Source organism: Telopea speciosissima, chromosome 11 (genome assembly GCF_018873765.1).
Source record: "Telopea speciosissima isolate NSW1024214 ecotype Mountain lineage chromosome 11, Tspe_v1, whole genome shotgun sequence".
Classification (NCBI taxonomy): Eukaryota; Viridiplantae; Streptophyta; class Magnoliopsida; order Proteales; family Proteaceae; genus Telopea; species Telopea speciosissima.
In genome coordinates, this window is record NC_057926.1 from 36,313,941 (window position 1) to 36,332,464 (window position 18,524).

At 38.4% G+C, this 18,524-nt stretch overlaps 1 protein-coding gene across 1 annotated transcript in view; it reads right to left on the minus strand.

Moving 5' to 3' along the window:
• Positions 1–3,219: 3,219 nt before the first annotated feature.
• Positions 3,220–18,524, minus strand: part of LOC122646674 — a 38,159-nt gene continuing 22,854 nt past the window's right edge. Inside the window, exons 5-7 of the mRNA XM_043840265.1 lie at positions 16,684–16,794; positions 16,559–16,603; positions 3,220–3,383 (exon numbers count right to left, since the gene is read on the minus strand). Of these exons, the coding sequence (XP_043696200.1) occupies positions 3,224–3,383; positions 16,559–16,603; positions 16,684–16,794 (316 nt within the window). The 3' untranslated portion in view covers positions 3,220–3,223. The remainder of the gene's footprint in view (positions 3,384–16,558; positions 16,604–16,683; positions 16,795–18,524) is intronic.

The window sequence follows — 18,524 nt, forward strand, 5'->3', positions numbered from 1 at the left end:
ATTTTTTTAATCCTCATATCTAGAAAGAAATTTTTTATCTAGTTTTTAATTGTTATTTCTAACTTGCAACGGTTGAAAGGAAAAAGGACCTCGAAAGAAGCATTTTGTTATGACTATATTTAAAAAAAAAAAAAAAAGTAAGACTATATTAATCTTATAGGTTTGGTGATATAGGACTGACTGTATTATTACCCAAAAAAATATAGGACTGACTGGTAGTGATGGGTAAGGGATCTTATTATTTTCTTCTTTGAACCCACTTGGTTTAGAGGAAAAATTCAAAAGCTTCTTTTGTTTGAGTGTAAAATTTTTGTTATGTATAATTTTACATGAAAAATATTAGTGTAAAATTTTTCATGCTGAAATTTTATCTAATATTTGATTTCAGAAGATAGATATGATATAAATTTTCATAAAATTTTAATTATTTTTTATTATTTATTTTATATGGTAGAATTATTTAATATAATTATATATGATGTCAGCATAATAATTTTAAATTAGGACGTATTGGATATTATGAAATTAGATGTGTGTCCATCAAACACTATTTAATGAGATTGATTAAATTAATTATAATTTAATATTATGGGGTTGTCATTTTTATTTTTTCATGTGCAATTGCTGGGGGTGAAACAAGGCAGGTTGGGCCGGGTTTTTTCAAACCCTAGTCCAACCAACCCTAAGTCCTCTTAGCTCAACCCGAGCCCAACCCGGCCCAGGTTGGGTTGGGTTCATCCTAATCGACCCTAATTTTTGTTAGGGCCTGGTTTACCCAAATTGATCAGTCTCATATAATTGGGTATTGGTTTGTTTCATACTCAATTGACTATTTGACTGTTCTTTGGGTTAAAAAACTTAGTTCAATCTTAAAATTTTAAATATTTTTGTTCCATAGATAATTAGCCTCTTTTTTTTGGTATACCAATAAATAATTAGATACTAAACAAAAATTGCAAAATTTAATCAATAAAGTGTAATGCATAACCTAACATAGGGCCAGGCCGGGCCTCAACCCTGGCCCAATCCGACCCTGACCCCAAGCCTAAAAATTTCAACCCTAACCCGCCCTCTCGGTTCGAGTAAGACATCCTCTCACTTTCTCAAAAACAAAAAAAAAAAAAAAAAAGAAAAGAAAAAAGAAGGAGATGAAAATATATTATACAAAAGAGCACCAAAAAAAAAAAAACAAAAGAAGAGAGATGAGTTAGATGAGGAGAAGCCTCCCCCCTCCCCCTTCCTACTATAAGAAAAGGGGAGGGGAGTTTGGAGTCTCCCCATAGAGGTTTGGCAGTTCCTCCAAACTTCCATGGTTGGTGGCCCTACCATAGTTTACAAAAATGGGAGCGGCAAGAAAACGGAGTTTTACGGTATGAGTTTTAAATGGTAAAAAATTGCAAGCGGACGGTCAAATAAAACGGCCAAAAAAATAGAGAATAATAAAAAATGGAAAACGGATGATACGGGTCTTAAACGTTTATATTTTTAAAAAGCAGAACAAAAAAAACGGCATTATTCTCATATAAATTGAGGAATTTTTATTTGAAATAGATGTTTCTATTTTCGGTATTCGTGCATTGACCTTGAGTTGAAGGTGATATCATGAAAAATGTAGCCCTTCGAGTCATCTTTACATCGGTGAAATTATCAGGCCGACCAGAATTCGGGAAAGAGAGATATGGTCAGTTAAGTCCAAACATTCCTGTTTTAAACGGGTTTCAAATACGTTCCCCTTTTTTTGGCGTATATTTGGAAAGCATAGGGCAAAACATATTTAAAATGGTAAAAAAATGGGAACATGTTTAAAACAGAGTTTTAAACGCGTTTTTGCTAACAATGGAGCCCACACTACTCAAATTTTTTTTGAGTGGCAGCTTCTCGTTGGTTCGACTCCTATGAGAAGCTTTAGCTCAATCCGTGCTGATTTGGATGAGTTCCATCCTTGGGGATCAACTTGGCTACTGGGATTAAAGACATCCTCATACCGTGTGAGCTAAATTTATTTCTATATTTTCAAAATGGGGCAATGTTCTCTGCCTGGGAGCACACAGGGCCATAGACTGCGTCCAAAGGCCCCAGACACATGGGAAGAGATGAGGGGTCAATTCAATCATTCACGGGGCAGGGCTGTCATTTCTCCCACCCCCATGTGTCTTGGTGCATCCAGTGCAGAGAACATTTTCCCTTTCAAAATCTCTTCCTTTAATGTCTTAAACCTATCATATATGTATATAAAAAAAAAGACGTACTCAGAGCACGAGACTCTCGCCAATGTGGGGTCTGGGAAGGGTCGTAATGTATGCAATATTACCCCTACTTTCGTAAAGAGGTTGTTTCCAAACTTGAACCCGTAACAACTTACCTTGCCATTGCACCAAAGCCCGTCCTACTTAAACCTTTCATAGCTTTTGCTTATTATTAAGAGGATTTCCTAAGACCTACAAACACGGTATAAGAAGGAATATGCACGTTACACCAATGAGGTGTTAGAAAATGGTATCTAAACAGGATCCATATAAAGGGCCACATGTCAAAATAAGAGATAATGTATCCGTGCAGACCATATAGTTTATATGTGAAAAAGGGTATAGAAGAATCTGTACAAGGATGGCGCATGCTTCCTTTTCTCTTATTGTTAATACCTAGGCTATACTTATTCTTTAATTGGAAATTCTAACCCATCCTTTCCCTCCTCGTCTACCTTAGGCTTATAGTAACCCTTCATAACTTTGGTTAATCGTAGAACTGCCATCGACCTCATTATTTGAATTTTTTAACACTTGGGTGACCAATTAACAATCCAAGCTAATGTTGTCGAACCCGGATTGCCTCTAGAGGATAAAGTTTAATAACTAATAGGGGAAAGTTTTCATACACGGTCATGTAAACCGTGTATATAAGAGGGTGGGAGTTTCAAGGCATTAATTAATGGGTGGGGATTTTGACTTTTCCAACTCTTTGTAAGAGACCCTTTCGCATACATGGCTTACACAGTCGTGTATGAAAACTTTTCTCTAACTAATACACTAATTGCTCATGATATTTTTTCAGCTTCTACATCAAATGAAAAGCTCTAATCCAAAAAAAAAAAATCAAATGAAATGCTTGTACAAACCCTTGTCGACAATTTTTTTTTTTTTTTTTGGGGGGGGGGGGGGTGGGGTGGGGGTTGGGGAGAGGTGGCTCATGGTGTTCCTTGAACAAATCAATCGTTTTTCGACTACTACAGCACGATTGCTTGTGGGTAGCATTCGCTAACGTCCATCTGCAAATCCCTCCATGCATGCTTGCATTTTTCAAACTTCATCAGCAAGTGAGCAAGAAAGTCATCAGCCCATGATTCATTCTTCCCTCCCATACTCAGATCATAAGGCACAGAGAAGCCGTTCAGGCATGTAAATATCAGCAGGTTGTGCATTAGAGTTTATATCAAAATAATACATCTGTTTTAACCATACCATAATGTGTCTACAAGCACAAATATACTAATTATATGCTTTTACAAATGCCTATATATTATCTCTGCACACCTTTTTTTCGGTAGAAAAATAAAATGTAAATAACCATTCACTTATGAATATGTGAGCACAAATTCTGTGATGTGAATACCTATTTGATCGTAGTTGGGCTATGCTAAAAGATGAGTTTCCTTATGGAGGAAGACAGGGAGAGCTATTCTCCATTACTTCTTCAATGCACAGATCCCTTATGCTGTGTTTGGTTGCTTTACCTCTCACCAAAGGATAGGAAATCTGAGAGAAAATGTTGGGATGAGCGTGTTGGTTGCAATCAGTAGAGTAAAAATAGGGAAAAAAGTATCCGTTTTGGAGCAAGTACCCAAAAATTCATCTTACCCGATATGTGAGCAAATGGAGGAATAGTTGTCAAGGCAACCCAAGGAATCGGAGGGGTGCCTAGGCGACATAGTACCCCACTTAACCATTGCCTAGGTGCCCTAGGCGTGCAATTTATGACTATATGTAATATAACAATGATAATTTTATATAATTATAGTTATATGCAACATAGAAGTTATATCAATGCAATATGATATAATTATGCTAGTAATGACCTAATATGAGAAAATCAATATATAATAAACAACGTATAGAATAAAGATAAACATATTCATCGAAAAACAAAGCAATAAGCATAGATTAATGTAAAATCGTGAAGTGTCAACAAGGCGTGTGGTCGCCTTGGACCCAGGAAAGAGCTTGGACGCATAGGCGACACCTTGACAACTATGATGGAGGAAAAAGAAATCTGGGTATGGACTTTACCCCAATTTTTTTTTTCATTGTTGTGAACCCTCGACTATTAAACTCCTGCAAACCTCTCTACCTAGGCCAAAACCCAAGCCCGATGAACTCCTTTGGGGAGTGGTGCTCTCAACATGGAAATAAGCACATTTTTTTTTTAATTCTACAGTCAATGGCTCCCCCTCTTTGTTGCGGTTAAGAGCATGGTACAAGGTTTCATTGAAATTTTGCGATCTAAATATTTCAATTTCGCAGGCTGTCCAAACAAAACAGCCTGCGATATTGAAAGATTGCAATGTTTTGATTCTTTTGTTTCGTTTCGCCAATATTTTGATCAAAACTGTTCAAAGCCTTTGGTATAAATTTCATTTCACTCATTTCGTCTAGTTTCAGCAGTGAATTTTTGTGCTTTTTTGTCCAAATCACTATTGTACAAGGTTGGAAGTTGAAACAAATACTTGGGCAGTAGATGAACACAGTGGAAACGACAATTTGTTGAGCATAGGGGGTGACTTGTTTCATATATTGTCGACTCCATTATATTTGACTCGTAACAAACCATGTATGATCCATGATTTATGATACGGTTTATAATTTGATGCCAGCTCATTCCTAATGCATATTTAAGTTGTTTTACTTGAATTATATGTGTTCTAGTACTAAACTTTGTGTGGAATATGCGATATTAGATAGTATATACAGCGTATACTACCATCCTAGGATCCGAGTCAAAACTACAATTTTGAGTGTGATTTTTAAACATCTAAGGGTATCACAATGTTTAGAGGGCCTAAAATAGGGTATCTTAAAAATTTCAAGACATAATTTAACCAAAACCAACCATCAAAACTTGCAAAAAAAAATATATATATATATATACAAGTTTTGACAGAAATTTCGGTTTCGGTCGAAACATTTCGGTTTTGAGCTTGGTCGAAACTAGGCTCGAAACTGAAACCTAGAGAACTTTGGTTAAGAGTACTAAAAATGCATAAATATCTCAAAGGAAGAAAAACGGCGAATTAGAGAACCTTGGAAACAATCTCTTATTGTAAGGCTGCTAAGGATTCTAGATATTCTCAACAACTGGATAATGCTACGGGCCCACAAGGAATGACAAAGCTCAAATTTAGAGTGGCAATTTTGTATTTTGGTAAGCTTAGGCCCCGTTTGGGTAGGGACTGAACCATAAATGTAATTAGAGGAAAGGAATTTGGTATTGGGGATGGCCTGGGTATAAAACGGGAATAACTTTAGAAGTAGGGCGGTTTGGCAAATCAGGGAAAAGAAGGTCTTAATTGTGATTAACAGAAATAGGTTTCTTCAAAATTAGAACAACAAACCAGCCATGCTAGAACCAAACAAGGGTTGGTTCTCACTGAAAGAACCCAATCGACATGAAGTTTTAGGATTAGACAGCTAAACCAAAGCTCTCTGAAGCCTAATCAATAATCAGTAGAGCCAGCAATCCATAAATAATTAAAATTTCCTGGATAAACACTGGCGGAAATTCCAAAACCGAATCTAAGTTTCAGTTCAAAACTCTCAATTTAGGAGGATTTCGAACTAGGGCTTTGCAGACAAGGTCACCCTGGAGCAGCGATTTAAACCCCCGAGTTTGAGGCTGGAAGAGTAAAACATGAGAGAGATTGAGTTCTCTCTTGATGAACCAAAGGTAACAACTAGACAGAGTAACATCGATGAGAAGGGAAAGAAACAGAGAAAAAGCAAGGAGAAAGAAGAGGAAAGAATGAGAATAAACAATAGAAGAGGAATAAAGTAGGGAAAAGACCAAACTTTAAGGTATGGGTCTGAAAAGAGTCGATGATTAGGAAAGAGAGGAAAAAATCCCACAACCAGATCTTGGCTTCACATACTAAGGGCAACAGTAACTCAAATCAAAATTTATTCATGAAAATCTGTACATGATTGGAACAATGGTTGCATGTGTATAGCTACAAGCACCGACTCCAAAACAAAGATGGAGTTTGAATCTAACATAAAGTCCATGCTCTACGATAACCTTAAATAAAAAAGGAACATTCCCTACCTATCCCTGCTGAGCCAAAAGCCAGGTTTGGACTTGGTTCTCCTTGGTCTGGGTCTCCAGATTGGTTTGGTCCAGCCATAAGAGTGCTAGTGCATTACTAGAACCACAAGTTATACCAGGATCTGGATTCTGGATTGAAGAAACTTGAAGAATAGATAAATCTCAGGTTTAATGCAATTCTGTAGAAAACCCGTTATTTTGATATTTACCATACCATACTTAACCTGTACTTAGGCCTGATTTGGTATGATTTCGATTTCAATTTCAGGGGGTGAATTCTATTTCAGATATTGTTTGGTTTGAGTTTTGCACCTTAATTCTCAGTGAAATGAAAATCAAGTGGAATAGAAATTCTGAAATAGCTGAGGAGTTCAGAATTTCTATTTTATTTGATTTCACTCTTGCTCTTCTAATAGCACATGGTAATTTGATGGGCAAAGTAGTAATTTCATGTTAACAATAGAACACTGTTACTAGACTATGTAAGTCACAGTATTAACGCTAGCTAGCGCTAATACCGAGATAAATTAGGAGTAGTTTAGGTATTATGCTTTGTTTCTTTTTCTTATTTTCCTGTTGTGTCCCTTGGTTACTCTAAGTGAATATATAGTGAATGGAGTGGAAGCTCTAACTCTAAGTTGAGACTCCCAAGGTTACACAGACCTATCGTCTCTCATTGTTCTCTCCCTCTTCTCTCTCTTCTCTTTTTCTCTTCAATTATTATTTACATGGTATCAGAACAAGATCTTTAGGGACTGCTACAACTTTCCTAGTATCTTGTCTCCTCTCTTTCAAGGTTTCATTCATTATTGATTGATTCATATCAGTTCAAGTTAGAGAGTTCTTTCGTTTTTTTGTTTGAAAGGGGTGCAACACCCACCTTATGCTGTGTTTTGGGACTGTTTAGAGACTTGATCATGTTTGAAGATTAAGAACTAGGTCTCTCTTTTTGATGGTGATTGGTTTATGGAGTGAAGACTGCATCGAAGTTCCAGAAGCAGGGTTTGAGATCGACTTTTTCAGCATGGTTTTTGAGATCGATTCTCCCTCAGGGTTTTGAGATTGAATTTCTCAGGGTTTTGGCTTTCTCTCTGCTTCATTGGTATGTATTGCAACTTCACTCTATTTTCAGTGTTTGTGAAAGATGTCTGAATCATCAAAGAATGTAATTACCGAGGTTGTGTCTTCGTCCTCTAACCGTATTACTGAAAAGAAGTTAGAAGGAATTACCAACTTTCGACAATGGAAGAAAATTGTTAAGTTGGTATTGATTGGTCGTGACCAACAGGACCATTTGACGAAGAATAAACCTGCCTGCTGATGCATCATGGGACACCATTGATGCACATATGATGGGACAATTGCTGAATTCCATGGACAATCAGATTGTTGATTTGGTGACTCATATTGATACTGTTATGGAGTTATGGGAATATCTGAATGTTCTACACTTTGGACAGAACAACTTGTCTCATATCTATGAGTTGTCTTAGGAGTTTTACAGGGCTGATCAGTATTTTGCTAACTTTAAGAGGATGTATGAGGATCTGAAAATTCCCTACTTCCTATCACTTTTGATGTACAACAGATGCAGAATCAGCGAGAGGAGCTCGCTGTCAAGGGATTTTTGGGTGGTCTTGGGAAGGATTTTGATTCCGTTCATTCTCAGATACTCGGTGGTGATAAGGTAGCCACACTTTCAGATATTTTTTCACGAATTCTACGAGTATCTTGTGAGAATTCTCATGAATCCACCTTTATGGATAATTCAGCTTTGGCTTCTTTTACACCTAACCGTGGGCCCAGTAGTGGGACAGGTACTGGTGGTAGTCGTGGTCATGGGGCTGTTATGGCAAAGCTCCTATTTCTGGTACTCAGGCTGGTTCAGATACTTCAGGTTTGGTGAAGACTTGTCACCATTGTGGTCGCCCAGGACATATCCAACGCTTTTGTTGGAAAATCCATGGCAAACCACCACAACAACAGTTTGCTGATTCCACTGCTACATCATCTCCACAGTTTGAGGGTAAGACAATGAAGATGTCTGATGAGGATTATTCACGCTTTACCCCGTTTTAGATTTCTCAATCATCCCAGCGTCCTACTGCTACTTGCATATCTTTTGACTGCTTCCCGCCCCTGGATCATTGATTCAGGTGCATCAGATCGTATGACTGGGGTCTCAGGTATGTTTTCTTCCTTTCATACACTGTCCTCTAGTGTTACTTTAGCTGATGGTTTTTTAGCTAAAGTTACTAGTACAGGCACTGTCCATGCCACTCCTTTATCCTTATCTTTTGTTCTTTATTTACCTGAGTTTCCTTTTAATCTTTTGTTTGTTAATAAGTTTAATCAAACTTATAATTGTTTTGTAACCTTTTTCTTTTATTCCTATATCTTTCAGGATCTTACGATGAAGAAGATGATTGGTAGAGGTCGTAAATCGGGGTCGGGGGTGGGGGTGGGGGTGGGGGGGGAGGCTGTATCTACTCGAGGACACTTCATCTGTGGCGTGTTCGAGTGTGGCATCACCGCATCAAGTCCATTTTCGTTTGGGTCATCCATCATTGGATAGTTTAAAGCTTTTAGATTCTCGTTTTCGGTCTGTTTCTAGTTTAAATTGTGAGTCATGTCAGTTTGGGAAGCTTCACCGTGTAAGCTATCCCCCTAGAGTCAATCAATAGTCTGACCAACCTTTTTCTTAAGTTCATTCAAATGTCTGAGGTCTTTGTCCAGTTGTTTTTAAGTTGGGCTTTCGTTATTTTGTTACTTTTATTGATGATTATTTCAGAGTTACCTAGCTTTATTTAATGAAAAATCGTTTAGAGTTGTTCTCTATTTTTTATGCTTTTGTGCATGAGATTAAACTCAGTTTAATACTCCTTTGCGTATTCTTCGTAGCGATAATGTTAAAGAATAGTTTTCTGATTCCTTTACTACTTTTATGGTTCAACATGGCATTATTCATCATTCCTCTTGTGCCGACACCCCACAACAGAATGGTGTGGCAGAAACAAAGAATCGACCTTTAATGGAGGTCACACGGTCTCTTTTATTTAAGATGAAGGTGACCAAACCCTTTTGGGTTGATCTTGTTTTGACTACATGTTACCTTATTAACAGCATGCTTTCCTCTATTTTACGTGGTGGTATACCTCATTCTTTGTTATTTCCTTTTGACCCTTTATTTGCTTTACCACCACATGTCTTTGGTAGTGTTTGTTTTATCCGTGATCATCGTCCGAGTGTTTCCAAATTGGATCCCAAAGCTCTTAAATACATCTTTGTTGGCTATTTTCGTACCCAAAAGGGTTATCGTTGTTATTCATTTGAGTTACAAAAATATTTTGTCACAGCCGATGTTTCCTTCTTTGAGTCCACCCATATGCTGATTCTTCTTTTGTTGTTTCTGAGTTGAATGATGATCTTCCTTTATATATTGTTCAGTCTCCTGCTACTCCGGTTTCATAGGTTTCTCCACCACCGCCACAACCTCCTGTTATGTACCAACGACATCTTCGAAAAGTTTGAGCCCCACCCCCTTCATCTACCTTGATGTTTCTTCAAAAATCTTGATGTACCTATTGCTCTTCGTAAGGGTGTTCGGAGTTGTACCCAACATCCTCTTTCTAACTTTGTGTCCTACTCTAGTTTATCCACTACATTCCATTCCTACTTGAATACTATTGCGAGTCATCCTATTCCTAAGTTTGTTGCAGAGGCACTATCTATTCTTTGATGGAGGGCTGCTACGATTGAGGAACTGTTCGCGTTGGAGGAAAATCAGACATGAGATCTTCTTCCATTACCCTCTGGTAAATCAGATATTGGTTGTTGATGGGTTTTTGTGGTGAAGGTGAATCCTGATGGTTCTTTGGCACGTTTGAAGGCCAGCCTTGTGGCTAAGGGCTATGCCCAGGTGTATGATGTTGATTACTTAGACACATTTTCCCTTGTGGCAAAGCTTACTTCCGTTCGCATATTGATTTCTCTTGCTGCTACTCATCATTAACCCTTATTTCAGTTAGATGTTAAGAATGTTTTCTTGCACGGGGATCTCCATGAGGAAATTTATATGGAGCAATCTCCTGGGTTTGTTGCTCAAGGGGAGTATGGAATGGTGTGTAAGTTCAAGAAGTCTTTGTATGGGCTGAAACTGTTAAATCCGTGCCCAAAACCTGGTTTAAAACTCGGTCTGACCACCGGTCTGGTTTGAACCTTTATGTAGAACCGGGAGCGGAGTACGCTCGTGAATCGTGGACCATGATACTCAAGCCATCCCACAAGATTGTTGACCGTGACTCTAGAGAAGTCGTCGAGGATAGGTACATCGACAGAGATAGGGGAAAGTTTGTCTTCGAGGTGCATTCCTAGCATTTCCTTATTTCGAGGATCCGCCGGCCCTGCCCTGTACCCGTTCCCACTTATAGATGATTGGGAGTAAGTTAATATCCTAATAACTCATGAGTATAAATACTAGAATGGGCTTAGGACCGATGTTCCTTCTAATCATATTATGGGCCTAGTAGTATAATGGGCCCAATAACTTAAAATGGACCTAAAGACCTAAGACAACCAAACATGACTTAAGACTAAAGTGAGGTAAATAGGGGTCAATCCACTATTCACCTCACAATAGAAAACCTAAATCGTGGAGAGGAGAGGAGAAAAAGAAAGAAGAGGAGAAGAAGAAAGAAGAAGAAGAAAGAAGAGAAAGAAGGAAGGAGACGGGAGAAGTATGGTGGAGCACAAGCTATCATCATCAACCCTTGGTGAGTCTCTTTCTCTCTCTCTCCATCTCTCTTTCCCTAATTCTATTACCTAGGGTTTGAATGGGTTGAGCACACCTTGAGTGCTCCATCTACTCAATTAGAAGAGCCATTAATGGCAAATCCTTGATGCTTAACTATGAAGCACCTAACCCTACCTTAAACCCATTCACCCTTCTCCATTTATGAACCCTAAGTTGGGGATTTACCTCCATTTATGGGTTTCACCAACCCTCATGGAAGACCATAGAGGTGTGGTTTGTGGGTTGTTAAATAACATTGATTAAAGACCCTTTCAAAATCCCAATACCCAAACCCATGGGTTTCCTTTCCATATGTATTTTAATGGAGGAAAACCTAATCGATCATGGGGTTTACAAACCCATGTTGGGTGTGTGCTATGGCACCTTGGTTGGAGTTGTTCTCACGGCCAAAGAGACCCCAAAACCCCTAAGAATACCCCATTTTAGCCCAAGACTTTGGGGCTGCAAAACCATTCTCGGAATGGCATGAACAAAGAAGATCGCGCATGGACAGGCACATGCAAGTGCTCGTCCCGAGAAACTAGATCTGCCGGTGGGAAGTCCGAGAGGGACAGCACATGGACAGACATGCAAGTGCGCCCCGAGAAAGATCTCGCGGTGGGAGGTCCGAGAGGGACAGCACATGGACAGGCACATGCATGCCATCCCCGAGAACCTAGATCTGCTGGTGGGAAAGCCCGAGAGGGACAGGCGCATGGACAGCACATGATATAGCCTTCTTTGTATGTGCCGGTCCCCTATTTTAGCCTTGTTTGATAACTTATGGGGCCCAACTCTTCTAGTCCTAAGGCACTAATCTCTCCCCACGTTGTACACTCTCTTTAGGTTGGATCGACTCGCTCGGGGCGTATTAGTACGTGGGACAAGTGTACTTGGCATCGAACGCCGATTTGAAGAGCTCCGATCGACGATTGACGAGAATCAAAGTGAGTGAGTTAAGCAAACGTCTTAATTTATGGAATGTTTGTGTGTCGTGTCTTGCGAATGTCATTCATGCATGTGTGCTATAATATATAATTATTAGTAAGATATAGGACGATATAAATGTTTAGATGTTGATAGGACTTTACATTCTTGTCTTGCGATATTATTTATTTTATCGCACTATGGTGCGAATGGTGTTGGATTTAGTTATGGGACTCGGTGCCGGTTGGTCTTGGACCGAGGATTCCATAATATGGACTCACTCACGGCATGTAGATCTAGGGCTTCGGAGCGGGATCCAAGTGCCGGTGGGTCTTGGGCTTGAGATTGCCGTACTTGAAATTGCATTAGAGTTGTCCATCGTGCATTAGGTGGAAACGGGATGGTGACCGACCGACCGCCGGTATTCACATCTCGTACTTTGATACGCACGTAGGCAGAGGGGCGAGAGGATAGCCGGCCGACCGTATTCGGTATCTATGGACTCGGCCTCGGCTATGCATGCGTACCTCACTCATCTGATAGGTGAATCTTGGCTAGGATAAATGTTTACCCAGATCTTATGACCCTTACCGACAGGGGTTAGGTGTCGGTCAATCAAGTGGGTTCCGACCGTTATTCGGGTATACCCACCCGGAAGTTCGGGTGCCAACCGTATTTTGGGCGAACGCCGGACGGGATTTGACTCGGGGTTTGCGTATATCTCTTGGTGGAGACCTGCAGAGGCTTCTAGCGCGACTCGGGTTTGTCATCGCCGTATACCATCCGTTTATGGTACCGATGTCGGGATGCTACCTAAGGTGTTGCTATAGTACTATACCGACTTAGTTGTGTGTTAGGTGGATAACAATAAAACTATACATCATCATTCATTCATGTAGCATGATTGTAAATTGTATGTGATGTACGATCACTACCTGGTGGTATGGGACACCTTGGTATCCGTCCATCATGTATGGTTTGCGATCAACCCCATTCATTATTATTATTGTGTATGCTTGTGTGGCTTAGCCACTCATTGGGCTCGATTGGAGCTCACTCCTCGAGAAAACATACTTTTTTTAGTTGATGCGGGAACATTCAAACATGATGGCACGGAGTTCAAGACTCGATGAAGGTCGTGAAGAGTGGTGGACTTGGAGTATGAGGATCATGGACCGGAGTGCTCTGTGAGATGTGTTCCACGAGGGAACAGTGATTCTTGGTGTGGCCATCTTTTGTTACACTTTGATAAACTATTTTCTCGATTCAAAGGTGTATTCTTTTATTCCTCTCTTGATAAGTGTATTTATTATACGGTGATAATACATAGATCCCTGATTAGAACCCATTGATATGAAGGGGTAAATTTGAATAGACAATATTTTATATGCTATCACCTAGCCTCGCTAACTCGATGTTATTAATATTAATCCTTTGTTTTTACCTATTATTTGTCGTTGTGAATGAGTTAGTCTTAGGTCATCGCATCGGTGATTCGGTGGTTAGAGAGCGTATTGGTACGCTCCAGTTGCATTCTCCGTGGTTCAGGGATGGGGGTGTGACAGAAACAGACGCCTCAGACTTGGTTTGGTCGGTTCACTGAAGTTGTCTTGGAGTTTGGACTGACATGTTGTGGTAGTGATCATTCTGTATTTTTCCGCATTCTGATGCAAGACAAATATTTCTTATTGTATATGTTGATGATATTGTTATTACAGGAAATGATTCTTCAAGAATTGAGAAGTTGAAGATGCATTTACAGCAGAAATTTCAGACTAAAGATTTGGGAAGGTTGAAATACTTTTTGAGTGTAGAAGTTGCTTAGTCAAGGGAAGGAATTTCACTTTCACAGCGGAAGTATGTTATTGATCTTCTTTCAGAGACAAGATTGTTAGGTTCTAAACAATTTAGTTAGCCAAGTTATTCCACTAATTCCTAAGCTCTTCCACATCTCTACTGAGAAACAATCCAGACCTATTTTCATCTTCTTTAAAGCTTCCTTCACTTCAGAAATCTTAATTTTTCGTTTATATCTAAGACCTGTGGTTTCTTGATGGTTATTACAAACTTTTAAAACATTATTACTTGTATTTTTTATTTTTTTATCATTTAGTAAGTTGCACAAATAGTTTTTCTATGTCTCTTTAATATCCACTTTACTTGTTATTAATGGTTTATCATCTTCACTTATAATGCAAGCATAAGAAGAATGCCGAAGAAGCATTATGATTCCGATTTATGAAAATAAAGGTGATATTCAAAGTTGTAATAACTATAGAGGAATAAAACTTATGAGTCGTCATATGAAATTATGGGAGAAAGTAATTGAAACCCACCTGAGACAAGAACTAATATTTTGGATAACCAATTGGGTTTTATGCCAGGAACATCAACCACAGAAGCTATTTGCTTAGGTAACTAATGGAAATATTTAGAGAATGTAAGAAGGATCTCAAGATGACCTTTATTGACATATAAAAGCATATGATGGAGTACCTAAAGAGGAAATTTGGCAAGTGTTTCAAGTAAATATGTGGACATAGTTAAAGAGATGTATTATGGTGTAGTGACTAGCGTGAATTGTTTGAGGTAGGGTAGTGAACTCCCAATTACGATTGGATTACATCAAGGACCAGCTTTAAGCCCATATTTGTTTGTACTTATCATAGACGAAATTCAAGAGATCTCTTGTTGTATGCTTTTTCCTGATGATATTGTTTTGGTAGATGAAACAGAAGCATGGATAAATACAAAGTTGCAATTATAGAGGTCAACCTTGGAATCAAAATATTTTAAAATAAGTAAAACAAAAACATATTATATTGTACGTAACTTTAGTAGCAATAGAACGGAAAGTGAAGCAGTGAAAATTTATGATAGCGAGATACCGCAAAGTGAAAAATTTAGGTACCTAAGTTCAATCATAAATAAAAAAGGAGACATAGAAGATGATGTTGCACAAAGAATTAGAATAGGGTGGATGGAGTAGACAGGTGCATCCGGAGTGTAGTGTGATTGACGTATTTCTTTAAAACAGGAAAATTTTACAGGACAGTTATACAAACAACAATGTTGTATAGAGTTGAGCGTTGGGCAATGAAGAAACAATATATAAACAAACTTATTGTGGCTGAAATGAAAATGTTAAGATGGATGAGTGGTAAAACTGGAAAAGATAAAATAAGGAATGAACAAATTAGAACTAATTTAGGAGTAGCTCCAACACAAGATAAGTTGTGAGAAAGTCGTCTGAGGTGGCATGGACATGGCAACGGATGCCTTTGAAAACTGCATTATGGAGGGGTAATTTGATTCAGATTGAAGGAGCTAAAAGAGCCAAGGGTAGTCCTAAAATGACTCTAAGAGAAGTATAGAAGAAAGACATGCATAGCTTAGGACTACTAATGAGCATGGCTTGAATAGAGCTGAATGGAGAAAAAAGATCTATGTAGCCGACCCCATTTAGTTGAGACAAGGCTGAATTTGAGTTGAGTTGAGAAAGCAACGAAATGCAGCATTAATAATTACCCAATACCCAGTGAGAAATTTATTCTTCGATGTTGCAGCCGTCAATCTGTCATAGTTGTAGATTTTGTTCTTCGCCCTTCCATCTAATTCTGATTGACCAAATGCAGTCGGGATGGTCCTTAAGGTCACAGATAGGTAAAGTCCTGCCTACTATATACCATGTGCAGAAACCAGCTATGGTAATCCCAGCAACAAGAATTTGTGTTGTAATCATGGTTCAAAATTTCGCGATATATCGCCGAAATTTCGGTAAATTTCAGTAATTTCGACACTACCGAGACGAGATGGGCTTCCGAAATGAAAAAAGTTCAAATTTCGTAGAAATTTCGGTAAATTTCGGTATATTTCGGTAAATTTCATAGAAATGCTGTGTATTGAGTACCATCTTTCGGTATATTTCGGTAAATTTTATGAACTTATGCACTTCTGACTTTACGAGTTTAAACTTTAAAGTTTAAATTAAAGGCTACATTTGACTTTATTTTTGTTTCATTACTTTGTTTAAATTTCTTATTATGTCTTTTAGTACTTAAACAATGTGTTTTTAACTATTTATACATCAAGGTCGGCGATCGTATTCTATCAATCAAGAGTGCATACCCAAAACACCACTTTGAGTTCATTTTTTTGCAATATAAAGGTTTAAATGTGTTTATTTGGCTTAAATAAGGGTGTACATGAAGTATCAGGCCTTAATATGGCCAAAAATCCACCGAGATGGACTGCTGAAATATGGCAGAAAAAATACCATATTTCGGCGATATTTCAGATATTTCGGATATTTCAGTATATTCCGGCCATCTCGACAAGCCCGAGATACCGATATATCGCGAGATCTTAAACTATGGTTGTAATGGACTTGTGCAAGAACAGCATCTTCCACCCCACCCCCTCAAGCATTCCTACTAACCATTTCTTTATGCACCACTTTAACACTCATAGTATGAAAAAAGTAAAAAAGAACAAAGAGAGAGAGTTATAACTTTATGAGAAAATTACCTCATTAGTTCTTCTTGATGAGATCCTTTACCGGAGATACCATTTCTGCAGGAGTTCGAAAATTCTCAATCAAATGGTCATTGTATAATATATGCTGCTCCATGAATAAGATTATGCAAACAAACCTGCAGACTGAAACCTTGAAGAGACGAAGAGACTTGGTGGACAGATTATATATAGCATCTGCAATGTGATCCCTATCAAACAAGTATACTACTGGATAACCCAGAAGCCATCTGAAACAAATAGAATACTGAGTTTTAATGTTACAGACAAAAAGATATCCAGACCAAAAAAAAAATCAAAATGAAAAAAATGTGATCAACTTTTTTAAAAATAAAGCGTCACCGACACAGTCACTTACAACTTGGAAACTCGATTCACTCAAAGTACTGCTGATATAGAGAAGATTGGTCAATTACTTAAGTCAACTTGAGAACCAGCTAAAAATAATTAAATATATAAAAGAGGAAAAAATTAAACAAAATATAATCGACATTTGATTATTATTATTATAATAATCAGTAATATTTAGATGTACCATGTTACATTTAGGGATAAGGCTTTAGTTGATGAAAGGCACCTTTATGCACCCACTGTTCCAATGATATATGGTTACCCTTATGTATGGCACTTTCAGGTAAAAGGGAGGAGCAAATGGAAAATAAAAACTAAATCCTCTCCCAAGGTATATCTATCTGTTATAATAACTAATTTTCCAAAAGGAAATTCCATACAATAAATATAGTAAATCTAATTTCCCAACAGAAACGAAATCACTACAACCTCTAATTAACCAGGATTAATTCATACTGATTCCGTAGAGTTAATGAGCGAAAATCAAGATAAATGGGGCCAAGTCTAAGAAGCAATCCAACCAGAAAGCTAGTTGAACCTGAGTAGATCAACAGATGTCTGAGTCACTTAGTGAGTTCTCAAGCGACACAGTGACTACTGATTTCTGCATCTACAAGCTGCCAACTTACCATTCCAAAAACATATTTATTTGGAGCATACTCCAAATACTGTACCAAAAAGGCAATCCTCAGAAAGTTGTTGGAATATTGCATACTGCTTACATTGTTTTGGTGATTTTAAAACATTCATTGAGTAATGAAAAAGCTAGGCCCTAAATGTGTTCAATTCGCCGGATGTCCTTTAAATGATCAAACTGACAAGGGTCATTCTGGTCAATTCCTCTCAAGTATCAAGACCTTACGTAGCCAAGCAAGCCAAATGGTCACTGAGCCACGAGTGTCATCAGCAATCTCCAAAAGCAATAAATTGGAAGATCACATCTTATAGAAATCACTATATGAGCTCAAGTGACAAGGAAGCCAAGTATCAACTTCTTCACCAAGCTCAACGGTATCATTATTTGAAGAATGGACTCTTAGGTTTCTGGAACTTAGGGTTCACATTTATATTGCTTTATTTAGTAATCCCAAGTTGTAATGAATTCCTCCACTAGTTGGCCTAAACTACACTAATTGCTGAAACCCTACCTGACTGGACTAATGGTTGGAACCTTCACCCTTCTTAAGTGGACTTGATCAAGACTTGACCAAGTACATTAAATGATTAAGACGATGCAAGTTGGCCAAATCACCAGCCAGAAGATATGCCCAAACCTGGTACCATACTAAGCATACACACTCAAGGGAACAACCTGAGGTCAACCGCCAGAAGGGCGAAGTCAACCGCCAAGGTCGACCGCAGGGCACGGAAGATGTATTCCAGAGACCTAGGGTATGGACCACAAAGGGCTGGGGTCAAGCGCAAAATGGTCGAGGTTGATCACCAGATCACCAAGGTCGACCACCAAATCACCAAGGTCGACCGCGAGATCAAATCTGTGAAAAATATAAATGCAAAGGCTCTTGAGCCAGTCGACCAAGGGTTGGTGTAACGGCTAAAAAACTAGCCGTTGGAAATTGGTCTATAAATAGGATAAATCTCTCTTAAT